The sequence below is a fragment of the Micropterus dolomieu genome, linkage group LG13 (genome assembly GCF_021292245.1).
Source record: "Micropterus dolomieu isolate WLL.071019.BEF.003 ecotype Adirondacks linkage group LG13, ASM2129224v1, whole genome shotgun sequence".
NCBI classification, from domain to species: domain Eukaryota; kingdom Metazoa; phylum Chordata; class Actinopteri; order Centrarchiformes; family Centrarchidae; genus Micropterus; species Micropterus dolomieu.
The window spans coordinates 4218044-4237002 of record NC_060162.1 but is presented as its reverse complement, the minus strand read 5'-3'; the positions used below and the strand labels follow the sequence as shown (position 1 = coordinate 4237002).

General features: G+C 41.8%; 1 protein-coding gene across 2 annotated transcripts; it reads right to left on the bottom strand.

The window, feature by feature from the left end:
• Window positions 1-1734: 1734 nt before the first annotated feature.
• Window positions 1735-16976, bottom strand: rel (v-rel avian reticuloendotheliosis viral oncogene homolog). Of its 2 annotated transcripts, XM_046067523.1 has the most exons (13): window positions 16641-16976; window positions 16400-16502; window positions 16212-16283; window positions 15811-15849; window positions 14149-14288; window positions 13786-13934; window positions 12948-13039; window positions 5842-5982; window positions 5004-5108; window positions 4573-4791; window positions 4366-4431; window positions 4161-4235; window positions 1735-4034 (listed from the first exon to the last, which is right to left on the bottom strand). In XM_046067523.1, exons 3-13 carry the CDS (start codon window positions 16213-16215, stop codon window positions 3124-3126), a joined length of 1941 nt encoding a protein of 646 aa, XP_045923479.1. In that variant the 5' UTR covers window positions 16216-16283; window positions 16400-16502; window positions 16641-16976; the 3' UTR covers window positions 1735-3123. The 2 variants fall into 2 exon arrangements, with proteins under 2 accessions (XP_045923479.1, XP_045923480.1); XM_046067524.1 differs by lacking the exon at window positions 16212-16283 and having other exon boundaries at window positions 15811-15828.
• Between the last annotated feature and the right edge of the window lie 1983 nt (window positions 16977-18959).

Sequence of the window (18959 nt, the reverse complement as noted above, 5' to 3'; positions counted from 1 at the left end):
TCTAAATCATTACTTCAGTTATAGGTAACCTGTTGTCAGTATCTGTTGACAACATTTATATTACCATGGAGCCTCATTTTATTATTATAACAGCAAGCCTGATAACAACATCTACTGACCTGCATCTCTAAAACTCACAAATTAACACATTCAGTCTCATTTGTCTAAAGCACACAAAGACCCATGTGGAAAAACTACACATTGTGGTTTTGCCAGTAACTTTCAGGTTAGCCATTTCCCCCATTCAAGTCTTTAGCGGCATTCAACACAATCTCCCCATGAAACTGATCAGCAAACTCAGCACTCTGGGTTTAAATACAACACCCTGCAACAGGATATTCCTCACAAACAGACCCCAGTCTATTCGGATTGGTGGACACACCTTCTCCACTCTAGTGCTCAACACGGGGAGCCCCCCCAGGGCTGTGTGCTCAGCCCCCTCCTGTTCACGCTGTACACCCACCACTGCATCCCTCGACATGAAGAGAACTCTGTTGTGAATTGTGGATAACACCACCATCATTGGCCAGATTTCAAACAACAGTGAGACTTTGTATCGGGAGGAAATTCATAATCTTGTATAGTGGTGCTCAGAGAACAACCAACTTTACTGTTCAACGTCAGCAAAACTAAGAAGCTGATTGTTGATTTTAGGAAGAAGGAGATAAAGACACACACCCCTGTCTACATCAGCGGAGCTGAGGTGGAGCAGGTTCTTGTCAGCTTTCACAGAGGAGCAATAGAAAGCATCCTGACTGGAAACATCACAAACTGGCATGGGATGTGCACGGCCCAAGACTGGAGGGCTCTGCAGTGGGTGATTAAAACTGCCCAGAAGATTGTTGGTTCTACTGCCACACCACCAGACTGCAAAGCAGCTTCCCCCCCCAAGCTATCAGACTCTTAAACTCTAATTCATCCTCAGCACTGCTCCATTGATGATAGTTTATGATATCCATGCGAAGCTTACATTGATTTCAGCTCTTAGTGTTTGCATGTGGGTGTTTTAATGGGAATGTGGATCCAGATCAATTTGTGAAGTACTTATTATCTCGTTCCACATTTTATTGCGTGCCATGCAATGCAGGGAACTGGTCTTGGTCTTGACTCGGTCTCGCCCTCCCTCGGTCTTGGTCTCGACTTCTCTCAGCCCCTAAAAGTCTTGGTCTTGTCTCAGTCTCGATAAACTCCGGTCTTGGTCTTGACTTGGTCTCGGTTCGGGCAGTCTTGACTACAACACTACTTTATATTGTCATAAAGCCTCATTTTATTATTAAAACAACAAGCCTGATAACAATCTTATTTGTCTAAAGCACACAAAGACCCATGTGTAAAAACTACACATTGTGGTTTTGCGGGATTATATGCCAGACTTATAATTTCCCCCATGCAAGTCTTTATGCTGAGCTAACTGGTTGCTGGCTCTCGATATATATTTATTAACCATACAGACACTTGGCCAGAAAGAAAATAGGTGCATTTCCCACAATGTCGAACTGTTCCTTCAACTGGCCATGTTATAATTGTGATAACAGACTCTGAGGTGACCCAATATAGAAAATAATACACTGGGCCTCCTTCCTATCCATTATGATCATGTGTCAGGGCACCTGGCCATGCTTTATCATTTGCATAACTGTATGCTTCCATGTGAAAAGCATGTAGAGCATGTAAAGTATAAGAGATGATAATTTGATACGAGAAACATATAATTAAATGACAAAAGATTTGGAATAAGACATACTTTGTTTATTAAGAACTGATCTGGTAAAAAATACATCCAAAAATATAAAACATTACAAATTACTTTCATTTAAAACACAAAAACACAAAAAACCCAAAACGCTCAAATGAGCTAGGCTTGAGGTGACAGAGCAATATAGGCTGCTGGTGCAGGTCACATTATTTGAAACCCACAAAAGAGCCAGTGTTTGTTCATCATCAGCCATGTATCCTATCACAATGTCCTCGAGCAAGACGCTCTGTGAGGCTACCAGTAAGAGCCTCAGTTGAATGAAAGAAAATTGACATGTGTATCTATAAAACATCTGGCAGAACGCTCTGAGAACTCTAATTAACACATGTGATCACTGGTATGACATAGTCATTACAAAGGAAAGAAACACTGAATGTGCTTCCTTCCACTTCCTCAATGGAAATTTCAGTACCTTGCCAGTTTTTGAGTGTTTCAGCATGGTTACTTGCTTTCACTCTCAGCTATGGCTAACATGTATGTACAGAGTGCTCTCAACTCTGCTAAGAAAATCAATAAAACAGTGAAATATGTAAGAATCCTTTACAAAGCAATAAAAAGTAAACCCATGATAATAAGCCATTTTCCTCTGTTTTATTTTCAAAGTCCCCCCACCCCCCACGCAGGTCAAACATAAAAACAAAACATAGATTTTTATACAGTATTTTGACAGTGAATCCAACTTCACCTGAGAAAGACAAAGAAAGAAAGTAGTACATTCACGTCTTCATAAATCTTAACTTTAGCCTGGAAGCCATCAGCATTTTGTTTGATGAGGTTATCGTGACACCAGCAGCTGGGAGCCGAACCAATAACTGAATTAGGGGGAGTGACTACAATGACGACGTAACTAGGCACCTCTTGAAACACCACAATGTTTTAGAGGGTACAGGATTGGGTTGGAACCTCTACAGAATCACACCATAAACCAATCAAACCATAAACTTCGGACAAGGCATACTTGATATAAAATGTGACGACGTTCTGACACTGCATGCTCTATTTCTTGTCTCAAATTTACAAAAAAATCTAATTTGATTGAAAGTTTTCAGAAGAAAGGTGTCCAGATTTTCCAGATATAATAATGGGAAGCAAAGAGCAATGACAGCTCACCAAGGGCCACGTTTGGCCAATTAGGTGTAGGAAGCATTCTTGGTGATGTCTTTGCTAAAGAAGGACCTAGTACGTAATCAGTTGTACCACTTACAAGCCCAATTATGCCCACTGATGTAATAACCCAAGCAAATGCCCACTGGGCCTTACCAGGCCAGAATGGGTGAAGCATTTCTGGCTTTACAAGTCTAAACAAGACCAATGTATTCTTTGGAGCTGCTTCTGTTTATTACTTGATAACAAAAATGTCACTCCTTTTAGTCGTTTTGATGTGTTGATTTGATCCAGTCAGCCAAAGTTGGATAGTGGCCTTCGGTTGCCATGCTGTTTGAGTAAGGGTTTTGCACATTTTTAAGAGGCTGGGTGTTGCCACTACTGCCTGGCCTCATTGGATCCATGTTGGTACCATTGCTCATAGGACGAGGAAGCAAGTTGGTGTAAGTATTTTCTTGGCTTTCCCTTGGGGACTGCATGAGAGAAGCACGGGTCTCTTCCACTGTGATCTGGGGCTCCTGCTTCAGCTGGAAGCCTGTCTGAGACCCTGCTTCCACCAGGCCCTTCAGAAAATCGTCCCCTTCAATTCCCTGTAGGAAAGGGAAAGAGCCCATCCCCTGTGACCCCCCTCCACCTCCAGGTACTGACCCATTAAAGGTGTTCTGGGCTGGACTGAGGGTAGTGAAATTGGGCCACACAGTCTGGAGACCCTGGTTCTGGTTGCCAAAATGGTTCTGGACCGGGGTCTCAGAGGCGAGCTCCCCACTTTGGTGCTGCATGTGGAAGGTCTGCTGGGACTCTGACTGGATCATTCCGGTGGCCTGGGGGGCTGTATCCAAGCACTGCAAGTCCCTCATGGAGAGCTGAGGGAGGGTGTTATTCTCAAAGCTGCTGTGCTCCACTCTGTGGGGGTAACCAGATCCACGGTTTGGCTGCTGTGGCCTGCTGTTATTAGGGCGGGATAGATTGCTCATGACACCAGACGGGTTTATGGTGACTGTATTCATTGAGAGTGCTGGGTTGGGATTTGCCCATGAATGGCTGACTGGTACATTAGGAGCCTGTGATGTCATCATTACGTTCTGAGTGTTTGGTTGGTAAGGCTGGTTGAATACAGCAGGTTGTTGCTGCACCATAGGTGTAGGCTGTTGCCTCATGTACATGTTGCTGGGATCTGGAAAACACACAGTGACATTTAGTGTGATAACAGAGCAGTGTTCTCCTGACCTGGATGGAAATGTTGTATATGGCTTCACATTGAATCATTGCTATTTGAGGGAAACCAAGTTAAACCAGCTACCTTTCCGCATGTGACTCATGGTACTCTGTGGCACTGCTTTTGGCCTGTTCATAGCCAGACCAGCAAAAGGACTGCCTAAAGAAATACCAGAAACCTTTGTTACAATACATACATGTATACTGACATACAAAGGAAATGCTCCAACATGCACATGTGGAATCATATCAGATGGGTTGTACTGTACATACAGCACCATATATGTTACCTGACAATCCTGATATCCTCATCAAGTTCTCTCTCCTGCGCTTCTTCTCATTGTAGCCATAAGGATCTATAGCAAACACAAAACATTCATATATATATATTAACTGAATCTAAGTGAGAACTGGGCGCCAGTTTGTGTACACTACTATCTGAAACAAAGGAGTGTCGATAGTTTACCAATAATAGACAGAAGGAGATCATTGCTTACCTTTGTCGTCGGGCAGATATCTGAAATCCATCGGTTCACTGACTTCCTGATCAGAAGGTCGCCGCAACTGCATTTGCACAGTGACCGACTCTGTTATGGAGGTGTTATAGTAGGACGGAGTCTTGAAGACGATAGCTACTTGGCGATGAACATCGGCCTGGGAGAAGGAGCCTTTGGCCTCCCAGCCGTCAGGGGAGAAGAATCGCACCTCAATGTCATCTGGAGGAAAGGGGGATGATGGGAGGACAGGAATGGAAAACTGAATGAACATGCCAAGAGATGGCCACTAAAAAATGGATTAATGGATAAATGGATTGAATGACGATGGATGCAGGGAAAATAGATGAACGGATGAATGAGCAAACATACAGTAAACTGTAAAATGTGCAAAATAATAAAATGCTGATCAATTGACATTGATAGTGATTTACCTTTCTGCACTTTGTCACACAGTAAGAAGATCTCATCCCCTCCCTTAACAGTGCCACTGTTCCTGTTGACCCGACAGATCCTCAGCTCGGCTGTGTTCGGGGCCCCTGATGATGCAGAAAACAAGTTGTGAACATGCCACCCAACAAACACAACACCTCTAACAAGTCAGACCTGATATTGCAAGTAAGACAACAATTGTTTCTTTTCCAAGAGTGACAATGTCAGAATCTGCCTTCACTTGATCTAGCTTTAGTGGCTCATTGTAACTGGTTCAGTATTTGCCTCTGTTTAGAAAAAAGACCACATTCAGTTTACAGTTGAAGCCTCACCAGGTTGAGTCACATGTCACATGCCTGCTGTCAGAAGAGGAAGTGCTGCTCAGCAACGGTGTTGTTGGAGGGTAAGTGTATAAAGAACTTCCCCTTTCTCAATATGTGTGAGGAACACTGAACTAGTTCACAAGTACAACACAGAATATCTACTGGACACACATACGCAGGTCTTGCTTTAAACACACCTGCACAGCTACAGGTATATACTGTATGAACGTATGTGTAAACACAGCTACTTGTGTAACTTCTCAATTCTGACATAGTATTATTAACATTACCTTATTTCAATTAGTAGAACATATATAAAAGTTGAGGTAAGGCTGGGAAATGGCATGAATATTAGCACATTGTTTGCAGCTGTTATATGATCATGAGGTTAGGGATCAGTTTAACCTGAAGATAGACACACCTAACCCTAGGCAGCCTTTTATTCCCGTCAATTGTAATTGCCTAACATGACATCAGCAAGAACACAGTGTGAAGCAGACAAAGCTCGGCCACTCACTGTTGTCGTAGATGGGGTTGGTGACGATGGGGCTGAGCGGTCGGGTGCAGTGGCCGTTCTCGTCCTGCAGGAAAACCTGGATGCACAGGCGAACCACGTTCAAGTCGTACTCCTCTGTTTGCAGCAGCTGCTCACGTGGCACTGAAGACACGAAGGCACACACACACAAACACAAACACACACACACAGGTGTCAGTATCACAGCTAGGTGAGAGCAAATACTGTCGCTCACCAAAGGCATTATTACCGTTATAAGACAAACAACCAGCAATATAAGCAATTAAAGGGTCAGTTCAGCCAAATAACTGTAGGATGCAATGCTCCATGACCATTTCACCTTGGCCCTAGTGAGCTCAGATGGTTCTGGTTTTATGTGCTTAGGTTTTCACTTATTAGTCTCCAGTTGAAGAAATATTTGCATCAATTACTTAAATTAACATTAAAGTGCAGCACTGAAAATGATACATATATAATTAAATTACTGTCAGCAAAACATACTCAAAATTAAAAGTAATACAAATATAGATTACTGATTATTATTATGGATTTTTATCATTATTAGCGCATTAATGTGTAAATAGCATTTCATAGTTGTAATTGGTAGAGGTGGAGCTAACTTTATTTTATATAGCGTTGTGTAGTTTAATCTGTTTTTAAATGCATCTCATCTTTTTGCATGATCTGTACATTAACTAGTAACTATAGCTATCAAATTAATGTAGTGGGGTAAAAAGTACAATATTTCCCTCTGGGCTGTTGTGGAGCATAAAGTACAAATACCTCAAAACAACAATTAAATGGAAGTTAATGGACTTCCGTTTGTGGTGCTCAAAGCACTGAAAAATCCGTCCATTAGCTACTGTATACCTACTTATTGTTCAGAGGGTTGCGTACGGGCATGAGCCAATACCGGTTGTCATTGGGCGACTATGGACAGGTCGTCAGTCAATGCATTGAAACATAACAGTTGATGACACCACTAAAAGTAAGTGGACATATACCTCTTTTTGTAGTTTGGTGAACCGACCATTTAAGATTTAAAATGGTTTAGGATTTAGCCTAGACTGCATTTAACAACATATGCGTCCTACAACTGCATAATAATTGATATAATAACAGAATGATATAATAAACCGTGTGTTTAAAAAAAAAAGTGTGTTGAACGATCAATGACATAAATATGTCAAACCATCAAAGCATAGATAGATGGATAGATAGACATTGACAGTCTATAATGTTCTCATGTTTGTCGAATGTGTAGGCTTTCTTTGGATCAACAGAAACACGTCACAGATAAGCTTTTTTTCAAGCGTCCACAGCCTACATTCTCATCTGCACACACACTCACACACACATACATACAAGCGTCACACATACCGCCCTCAGAGGCAACACACACAAACACACACCTTGCAGGGAGAGCTACTGAGACTCCCACACACCGACACACACACTAGGCTTTCACATCTGCGTGCTTTCTCTTCCTCCGTCTCTTTCGCGCTCATGCCGAGGCCATACTCGCCTACAATCTGTTGCCACGGTGACGCTCTGCGACGTCACCTCAGAGTGGAAAGAAGTGCCTGCGTGTGCCTGTGTGTGTGTGTGAGTGTCTGCATAACACAGAGGCTAGAGATGAGACTCCCTGCATGAGTGACCATGGTGGCTCCTGACGTGTGTGAAAGTGGTGGGACAGGAGCGGGCGTCAAGTCAAGTGTCAAGTCTTTACTTTTTGAGTCCTTCATCATTTGTTTCTAGCCCATTTTAATGTCATTGCAAAATGTTAACACCAACAGCATAAAACCAGAATTGTTTTTTTTTGCTGTTCCAAATGTATTCAGTGGTAATAATATGTGGATATTCCTAACAGAAACAACAAAAAACTGCAGTGCAGTTAGACATGAGCAGTCAACTCCTCATCCTTACTGAATGTGTCACAGGGCATGTTCAGTGCAAACAGCTAGCTAAGTATTTTTCCTGCTCTGTCTCTGCATGCATTGCATCACCAAGTGAAGTCACAGGTAATCACTGCAGCTACAGGTCAGTTTGGATTTAGCTTAGTAAGAAGTCATCAAATGGGTGACTTGAGTCTGACTTGAGTCCACAGCTGTGGAATTAACAGCGACTAACATGTGTCTACCCAAGGATTTCCCCCACATCTCCTTGAGCATTTTTAGTGAGAAATTATACAATACAAACGTCAGCCTCGACCTGAAACTTCAAGCTATGATTCAGCTAAAACATGTCAGCCTGGCTCTAATGTTTATAACAATGTTCTATATTAGAAGGCATAGCATTCAGACTGTCTGACCTGCTTTATATCATCTGCAGTTTAGTTTGGATACATCCAGCCATACACAAATAGTTTGACATTTTGCTTTCTTTCTGAGAGTTTGATCAATACCACTGTCGTAAGTGTCTATTCCGCCATGAAGCTACATCTAGGAGATAGTTAGCTTAGTTTAGCACAAAGATTGGAAAAGGGGGGGGGGGGGGACAGTCATGCTCTGTCAGAAAGGTTAAAAAAAAACATCGCTGCCAGCACCTCTGAAGCTCACTCACTAAGATTTTATTTATTTAATCCATACAAAAACTGAAGTGTACAATAAGACACAATTTGTCACCTTCTGACAGAGCTATGCTAGCTGTTTCCCCTGCTTCTAGACTTCATGCTAAGTTAAGCTAACAGTCTCCTGCTTGTAGCCTCATATTTGACGACAAAATCTCAGCAAGAAAGTAAACTATCTTTCTAAGGCTGATAGCTGCAACCATTTCAGAAGTATGTAAAAGAATGTGTAGCATACTACTTATTAATATATAAATGATACATCATGGAATAGCCTTCAGAGAGCATATTTGGAGTATGCAGTATTTACTACATAAGGGGTTCCCTTTCTGTTTCAAACAAAAAAACAAAAACACTGTGAAAATTAAAACATCTTGGGGCTGAATTTTCTCTCTATAACAATCAAGTCATGCAGCTGCATGCAGCTCTGCTCTACTTCAGATTTCTGTTGGGTCATCAGTTTGTCTGTTGTAGGTGGCAGAGACAGACACTCAATGGAGAAACTGAAGGAGGGAGAACTGAAGCCTCGGTTAATGTATGAAAGTGGAACTCTTATAGCAAATATTGATGGAACATACCATGTTGGTCTGTATGCGTGAGTGTTTGTGGAGTGTGTTATTAAAGGAGGCTGATGCTGGACAGGTGCAGGAAAGTGGGCTGTAGGTAAAAGTAGGGGTGAGTGAGTGTGTGCGGTGGAAAGAAGCTGGGCCGAGGCACCGGGCATCCTGGCTGCATGAAGCTGCACCTGCAGAGGGACGAGGTCGTCGGCTGTGGTGGTGAGGAGGACAGTGATGGCGGTGGGTCAGGGGTGGGTAGTTGTGTGGGGTGAGGGGTAGGCGGGGTGTGAATGTGGGAGAAGAATGTGAGAGTGAGAAAGAAGGGGAGGCGCAAGGCAGGTGCCAAGCTTTCACCACAAACAGCGTCTCCACTGCATGACTCACAATTTCAAGTTTCATGGCATGCATCTTTCAGTGTGTCTTACTGAGGCTGCGACAATGACTTCTGAATCATATATTACAGTTACATCACATATATATATATATATTTATGAGCTAACACACCGGTCAGTTTTCTAGTGTTGTTGCTTTACAGCATATAGGGAAAATGCTTTAAGTCGCACAAATTATATAGGATGGTTTGGGTACAAGTTGTAATGAAAGTATTTTGGCAATGGCAAATAACAGTAAGAGTAAAAGGCCACTGGAAAAACCACTTCTAACATGTTAATCCTCTTCAGTCCATCAAAGACAAACAGAGGAAGGTCAAGTGGTGATATCTTCTTTGCAACAGAAAGCATTCAGGGTTATGGAACTTGGAAATTATTAAACCTCAGCCAATATATCTCTACGTCACTCTCCTCCATGATCTTATTTGTGTACACCAATTATGATAAGGTAAAGCAATGAGTCTGGTTATGATGATTTGATTTCACAAGTAATTTATGTAACTTGTTCAAAGTTGGGCTCTAAAGTAACACTGTTATAATAACCTATTATTTAGCTGCAGCAGTAACTGAGCAAACTATTAATTTAATTTAAAACAACTGAGCTATCTGCTCTAAGAAACAGTCCCTAGTAATTTAAAGTGATGGGTGCGGCTAGGCGGGCTTAATCGCTATTGTTTAAGAGGAAAAACTATGGGCTCAAATAAGGATCAATACGATTATCCGTTTTTTCTTTTTGTGAGCCGGCAAAAATACTCTTTAATTGTTGAAAAAAAAACCCTAGTTACATCAAAGGTGAGGTTACAGAAAGTCTGAGAGGAGCGTATAAGAAAGCACCATGACAAACGTTTACCAGGTGTACCACCACACCACACTGTGAAATGTGAGGAAACAGTAATACAGAAACATATTACTACGTCACACACACACACACACACACACACACACACACAAATACTCAGTTCTGTGTCATCACCAGTACAGGTGAGATGAGCTTACTGCTAATAGAGAGTGACTTCATTTACTCTCTGAGCTCATTAGGTCTCAGACATTTCCCTTTCAACCACAAGGCTGTAGTGCAAACAACATCTCACATGCATGTAATGAGGTGGGGTCAGGAGGGTTTGTGTCTAAGTGTGTAACATGGTTGTGTGTTGGGGGGGCATATCTCCCCCTGACAGGAAGCAGCTGAGTTTCAAAGCAGAAGTGAGTTGAAGAGAGGGGAAGGTTTGAGACATGAGAAAAAGACATCCAGCTGCCCATCGCAGCCGCGTCTGCGGCAGTAAATACATTTTGTCTGTAACTGTTGTATTACCATGGCGCCCTGAAATCTGACATTCAGCTCCTATATACTACTATACTATTCACTTAGTTGAGCTTCACGTGACGTTGTCTCCATCACAAGACTCTGAATATTTCTCTGATTGCTTGTAATGTTGGTTAATTTAGAAATGGAAGCTGCACTCATTGTGAGTCAACAGGAGTAGACCTCATACAAAGTGGCTGTATCCAACTTTTAATTCCACCTTCAACTCCCCTGTAGCTAGACAGAACATGATCTGAACATGACAGCCCATTTCCCATGAACGGTTCTTCATGGACAAACTACTGACGAGAGTACTTGTGGTGCGATCTCGCGTTAGAGGTCAAAGCCTCCAACCTCACTACACTCCCATTTAAATTAATAATCATTTTAAATTAAAAGTCCACCACTGCTAAAACTCCTCCATTAAGAAATGACATGGGGAGGATGGTAAAGTTTTAGTTTTTTTATAATCCACTAAATCAAGCTGCTGAGACCACCTCCGAGACCACTTGATTCACACAATAAAATATCGTGAAGGGTAGCAGTGAGGGCAGGTGTAAAGTCATAGACATCACTGCAAAAGAGACTACCGGTGTTTCAAGTCTTCAATTTGACAAGAATAGAGATGAAGTCACATATGGTGAAGCTCAATACACCGAGCAAAAGACTAAAATTGTCAGCCAGGGTTAGGCGTCCATATCACACAGGAGCCATCTGTGTAGAAGTTTTACGCTCCATGGTGTTTGCCTCTGTGTGCAGTGCTTGGGCTTTGCAGGATTTGCCCAAGTGAAAGTGAAGTATCAAGTATGAGCACTTTTGCAAACTCAGAAAGTCATAAATGAAAGCGTCAGAACAAGGTACAAACAATCCAGCAATGTGTGGTAAACAGAACCAGATGACTGCTTAATGAAGTTAATTCAAGCAGTTTCAGTCCCCACCTATTTGCTATTTGGACTTGCCAGCGTGCACTTTTGCTTAGTGCAATTATAAAAAAATTTATGATACTTTGTCATATTTGTAACAACCATACCTTTAGAGATCAAACACTAAAACTAGAAGCCTGTATGTCTTAATCAAACCTGATCATAAAACCTTCCATTCCCTCAATGGTTTTACAGTCCTATAAAAGCACCATAGCATACTTTTATCATCATGTCTGTGAGCCGGGGAACCCCCTCGGTCCACCCTCCCCCCTTTAATGAATCCTGCATTCCCAGCTCTCACGTGGCATCCTCCACTGTTCTGAATTGAGCAACTGTGACCAAGAATGGGGAAGTAGCTCAACGCCTGTTTGTACACGAGAACCGCTGTCTGTCTAAACCAGAGGACCACAGAATAGAAGCGCATTGAGGAAATGGCGTTAGTGTAGACGGTGTGGTGGCGAGAGAGCGGATTTTTGACTTGGTGTTAGGAAAATCTTCTCGACTGCCTAAGAAGTGGGTCAACAAGAAAGGAAACAATTCTTCTGAACACGCTTAACAGTATCAAGAGCAATAAAAGCAAGAGCAGCAACAATAGTACCAGCTACAGTCAGTGGCAGTGCTAATAACGACTGTAGCAGCAGCAGCAGAATACAAATTATTCCACCTAAACACAATGACACTCTTTACTTCATTCACTAATTACAGTCCGAATGACATATTAGTGAACCGATATTATCAGCTGATATAGTAATGGCAGAAAAGAGATGTTAGTACTTCATTTTTTTAAATATATATTTGACCCTTACTTTTTAAAATGTGTGCTTAAAACATCTTTATTGTGTTTGTGCTTTCATTTATTGCTGTTTAATACTGAGTTAATGTCATAAATAAAAGGAGAGTCACAACGTTAGCAAATTGACTCAGCAATGTCCGTTACACAGCATTTGTTGGGGTCCTATTTTCAGCAGCGGATTTAGACACAATTGGCACTACAGAGAGTATTTCCAGCAGCAGGACGGTGTATGTGGGACTGACTCAACGTAAACTACAGTAGCCATGTTGACAGCGGTGAGGGAACATGTCATCCAGTGCAACAGTGTGACACCGTTTTTAATAGTTTTTGTACAATGGAGCTCTACGTCACAGAGGAATTATCAGGCTTTGGACACACATACAATACTTGTAGGTAGGATACATTCATTGTTAGCGTTTGCTCTTTTCTTTGGATTTATTGACTTTTAACTGTAGTATATGCTGCCTCAGTCCAAGATATGTGACAGAAACAGCTGCTGTCAGTCAGTGTGTACCCCCAACAAAACAGATGAAAACAGAAGAAGACAGAATGTGGGAATTCGGAGCAGGAGGACTCACCATTGAAGGGGTTGATCCCTCTGGTAATTCTCTGGACGATCGCATCTTTAACTTCCCTCCTTCTCACACACTGGATCCCCAGATTCTGGAAACTGTGTGAATAATAATACAACAGGGCTGTGAGAAAGCGACCGGCCCTTACAGTGCTGCAACAAGCTGCTTATAATAAACAAAACACATGGGGCCACACGAAAGTGAAGTGTGAACTCAAAGAAGAATCCTGTTGTGTATGAAGTTGTGTGTGAAGGTCAAAGTAATGATGTAATGACTCTAATCCATCTGGTTTCGCATGTAAAAGAGAACACCGCAAACTGACAATATTTTAGATAATGTTTGAGCTGGAAGTCTAGATTAACCTGAATTTACTACAGAAGTCCATGAGGGATTTGAAAATTACACACGCCAAAAGATACTGACTCATTCACACTCTCAAACACATGCTCGAGTACACACACACAAACTCTGTTTTCTCTCTCAAACACACAGCAAATATGGGTGATGTCACTTGGGGAATTCCCATATTACCATCCTCATCACAGACATGGTTTGACTAGCTTTGTGTGTGTGTGTGATTTGCCGTATGAGTTTCTTCCTCTGTATCTGAGAGGTCACTGATTTAAACTCCCGAAACCATCAAATGAAACATGAAATACTGTTAATAGAGAGCAAATTGATTACGTTGTGGTGTGTGTGTGTGTGCAACATAGAGGATGTGTTTACTTATGTTGATGACAGCGTGCTGATTAAGACTGAGACTGTTACTAATTACTCTGATGATGACAGTGAAGTCAATGAATACAGCTACACCGAGTGTTGTTGGACAGAGGTGAGAACTCACGCGATCACTCTGCGGTCTGGACCAAACTCAGCCTCATAGAATCCGTCTTTACAGTCCTTCCCCACCAGGTCGTGTGGATGTGGTCGGTACGGCTCGTTCTTGGTCACCAAGTAGACACGCACCTTCCCTTTACCGCAGTAATTAAGGATCTGCGAAGGAAGATGAGTTTGCTTTAACAGAAGCTGATACGTATATAGATTGACAGACATGCATGCCAACTTGTGGAAAGAGGAAGAACAAAATAGGAAAAAATCAGGTGCTTTAAGGGCGTTGCACATTTTTCTACGATACCAATACAGCTAAATGTGCTCCATATGTGCTTTTATGTGTAAATATATATAACGATGCAAATATTTGACTGACCTGCAGACTGGGGTAGGTCCTGTTGTTGTCGGAGCTCTTCTCGCCGGGGATGCTTCCGGCCGAGCGACCCTCACACTTGTACCTGAAGCGCATTCCCCTCTGCTTGGGCTGCTCGAAGATCTGGATCTCTGGTTCAGGCACTAGAGAGCACAGATGATGAAAACAGACAATTAAGGGATGTGTAGGGGCAAATAGGGAAGGAGACGATAGTGCAGAGGCAAGGTGAATCAGTACCCAAATAAGACAGAAGTGTCCGCTTCTTGTTTTGCCTGTTTGGATCGCCACTAGTGGCTTTGTGCTGGGAAGGTGGATTCACCAAAAAACATCTTTTTGTATTGAATGACAAAAGTTACAGGATCAATAAGTCAAGGGAAGGTCTTCTCAGTTAACGGCCATGTTTCTGACATTAAATAACCCAGGAAGCATTGAATTTGCAGGACAAAAAAACCCCACTCAAAATGTCTGCTTTGAAAAAAGTCCATTAAATCCTTTGCTTAAACTAAAGTGTAAAAAAAATATAGCGGAATAAATGTCCCAGTCTGTGTTTTGAGTTAATATTTTACTTCTGTTTTTGTATGTTGCCTAAAGCTTTGTGTAGAAGTGATATCTACCACCTGAAGATAGCTGCAAGTAAACCACCACTATGAGCCTCCTCATAGACACTGTCAACTGTCTAAGCTTCATGGAAAAAATGACTTATTGTACACCCGTCAGCTACAGAAAGATGAGAGTGAAAAATACAAGATGAAATGGGACTGATGAATGCTCTTTTATGTGTAAAACTGATTAGCACATCCTAATCTTCCTGTTTTTGTTTTGCTGTCACTGTTAAAACTGTCACTGTTTGGTTCAATAGTTCAGTAATCTTATATTCAGTGATGGTTAAAATGTTTTGAGATGTTTTCAGAGTTCAGTAATGCTTCTCACTGAAAGAGTTTCTGACATACAGTTGGAATAACGTTATATGTAACCTAGATGTCTAACACTATTTCACTGGAAAATGTAGCCCTGTTAGATGTACAGGCAAATTTTAAACTACAAATCATCAAATCCGGCAAACCTCCGCTGTTGTTCTGCATTCAGAACAAAGCATGATATTAGTTCATACTACTTAGACCCTACTGCATGAAAAAGAACTTGCACCACATGATGCCTGTGTGAGAGAGGAACTAAAATTGATCCGGGAAATGTGTCTGTTTTGGGTTACAGTACTTCCAATTATTTGACAACACGAGAATCAGTTTTTCTTGACATGAGAGCTGAGCGGCCAGCGTTCACACGCAGATGCTATGTAGGGCACGTCATGTTACATTTTTGACATATATAATACCGTTAAACTAAATAAACTAGGCACTTTCATAGCCCACCTTCCTCATTTTGCAGCTACGCTCCAAACACAGAAATGAGAGAAGATGTAGCTCTCTTTCACACACACACACATATATATAACACTGAACTCATACATCTCAAACTATGAAGACGTTTCCCAGCACCTTTGGTTGTCACACACACACAAGATGCTAAAACACACACACACACACACACACACACAGACAATGCTTAGCAATAAAACTAAATAGGGAAGTGAAAGACCCTGCATATATTCAAAGACTGTTTGACACATATACATATTGACTTGTGACTTTGTTAAAATTTACTTACTTAGGTGTGAATTGTCCCCTAGCATGGAGGGCATAAGATCTGAGGAGGAAAATGTGACATACAGGAGGAAATTAGGCAAATATACATGTAAATTAGATCCAAAACCATACGGAAGCATATTTCACTCAAACTGGTTTGTAGTGTTTTGTAACCTTCTTCACTGTGATTACAAGCACTCCAATCAATCATTGCAACAAGGAGGAAGTTTCGCTGTGTTCAACAGACTATCAACAAAGCCAAACTGTATTTAACTTAAGAAATAAGCACTAGTGTTGCTATTGTACATTTAAAATAAATAAGTTACATCTGAGTCACTACATGATTATTCATTACATTCTGTCTTACCTCTCATTCTGCGCGTAACCGTTGTTATTATACAGTAAATATCTGTTGCTACTCACCCATGATGAAGGCGCACTCACTCTCTTTCTCTCAGCCGTACCACAGGTTATTGTCTCTTGGAGAACCCCGAGCTCAATGAGTGACAGTGGACAGAAAAGTAATATTTGTTAGAAGATACCAGCGGGGGGAATTCCCTCTGCCCCGCCCACTTGATCTGAACTGGCCAATGAGAAGCCGTATGACTCACATGAGCGAGAGCGCTGAGGAGTCGCTACCTGCGCTGCCAGAGCGCTGCGGAGAGTTCACTGCGTATCCTCCAAGAGCAGAGGCAGACTGAAGGCGACGGAAGGCTTCAGTTTGGAAGAAGCCGCGACAAATAATAAAAGCAAATACACATGTCACACTGTGTAATGGATCAATATTCAACTATCAGCAATACTTCACACTTCCTACATGTCACCTCATGCATCAGCACTGGCTATACTTACTGTAAAGCACGGAGGCAGCAGCATGCAAACCTGGATGCCTGATGTCAGCCAACACTGACCAAGTTAACATTTTGGGTATATCATCTTGCTAGTTTGTACCTTTGTGAAATATACTACATGATCTATGAAAAACCCATGTCGTTTTGTAATAGTTCGGTATATAATGGAAAGGCTTTCTTGCTTAGAGTTCTCATATCTGTCAGCTACGTTGTCGGGGGCCAGCAGCCCACCTGTTAGCTCCGTTTGTCCAAAGGTGATAAAAAGAAAAACACCCCACCAGCACCTCTGGAGCTCACCAAGATTTTTATTTTTAAGCTTTGTTTAACCCATACAGAAAAAAAAATAATTTGCCTTTTTAAGGGTGTGGAACTTCCTGGAACAGTTGCCAGGCAATCTGCAGAGACTCCAGGAAGTTACTGCTGCCAGCCAAGAAAGTGGCCACTACACCCCGTAAAACAGCAAAATAGGTTCATTTCTCAAACTGGACAACTAGACTAAAAACTATTTTAATAACATTCTTGTGTTGCGCAAAATCAATCATTTATTTCAGTAATTCAACTTCAAAAAGGTGAAACTCATGCAAAGTGAGATATTTCAAGCCTTTATTTGATATAATTTTGATGATTATTGCATACAGCTTATGAAAACCCCAAATTCAAAATCTCAGAAAATTAGATTACATGAAATTTAAAAAAAAACAAAAAGATTTTAAATACAGAAATGTCAGCCCTCTGAAAAGTATAATCATGCATATGTACTCAGTACTTGGTTTGGGCCCCTTTTGCATGAATTACTGCCTCAATGCGGCGTGGCATGGATGCCATCAGCCTGTGGCACTGCTGAGGGGTTATGGAAAACCAGGATGCTTCAATAGCGGCCTTCAGCTCTTCTGCATTGTTCGGTCTCATGTCTTTCATCTTTCTCTTGGCAATGCCCCATAGATTCTCTCTGGGGTTCAGGTCAGGCCAGTTTGCTGGTCTATCAAGCGCAGTAATCCCATGGTCACTGAACCAGGTTTTGGTACTTTTGGCAGTGTGGGCAGGTGCCAAGTCCTGCTGGAAAATGAAGTGAGCATCTCCATAAAGCAGCATAAAGTGTTCTTAAATGTCCTGGTAGACGGCTCTGGACTTAGTAAAACACAGTGGACCAACACCAGCAGATGACATGGCTCCCCAAACCAACACAGACTGTGGAAACTTCACACTGGACTTCAAGCATCTTGGATTGTGTGCCTCTCCATTCTTCCTCCAGACTCTGGGACCTTGGTTTCCAAATGAGATGCAAAATTTGCTCTCATCGGAAAAGAGGACTTTGGACCACTGAGAAACAGACCAGTTCTGGTTTTCTTTAGCCCAGGTAAGACGCTTCTGACGTTGTTTGTTGTGCAGGAGCGGCTAGACAAGAGGAATACGACATTTGAAGCCCATGTCCAGGACCCGTCTGTGACGGGTGTGTCAGTAACTCCATTCTCAGTCCACTCCTTGTGAAGCTCCCCCACACATTTGAATGGCCTTTTCCTGACAATCCTCTCCAGGCTACGGTCATCCGTGCTGCTTGTGCACCTTTTCCCTTCAACTTAACTTTTCTATTAATGTGCCTTGATACAGCACTTTGAGAACATCCAACTTCTTTTGCAATTACCTTTTGAGGCTTTCCCTCCTTGTGGAGGGTGTCAATGATTCTGCACAACTGTCAGGTCAGCAGTCTTCCACATGATTGTGAATTCCACTGAACAAGACTGAGAGACCAATTAAAGGCTCAGGAACCCTTTGCAGATGTTTTGGATTAATTAGCTGATTAGAGTGTGACACTTTGAGCCTACAATACTGAACCAATATTCTAATTTTCTGAGATTTTGAATTTGGGGTTTTCATAAGCTGTAAGCCATAATCATCAAAATTATATAAAATAAAGGCTTGAAATATCTCACTTTGCATGTAATGAGTCTATATTAGTTTCACCTTTTTAGTTGAATTACTGAAATAAATGAACTTTTGCACGATATGCAAATTTTTCAAGTTTCACCTGCACTTTCCCACTACCTGGATGGGAAAAAGCCACAACTTGAGAGACCTGTTATGTTTTTGTAGCCTACTGTGAACTACATTTTTTGATCCATATGGTCAAATGGGGTCTTGAGGATTCTGGAAATACTTTGAGCAGCTCCAAGTTTAGTTAAATAACCTTCAAGGTAGGGTGAAACCAGCCGCTGATCTGTCTTTGCATGTAAACACAAATACAAGCGGTATGACTACAGCGGATTATGCAGACGAGAAAGGCACTTAAGAAGTTTTATCGGATAACTCTGATATACATAAT

Excerpts from the sequence above, each read along its gene's own strand:
- rel (XM_046067523.1), bottom strand. Across the intron at positions 13,935-14,148 it reads GGACCTACCCCAGTCTGCAG|ATCCTTAATTACTGCGGTAA; the intron begins GTCAGTCAAATA and ends CTTCCTTCGCAG. Across the intron at positions 4,236-4,365 it reads GAGGATATCAGGATTGTCAG|GCAGTCCTTTTGCTGGTCTG; the intron begins GTAACATATATG and ends GTATTTCTTTAG.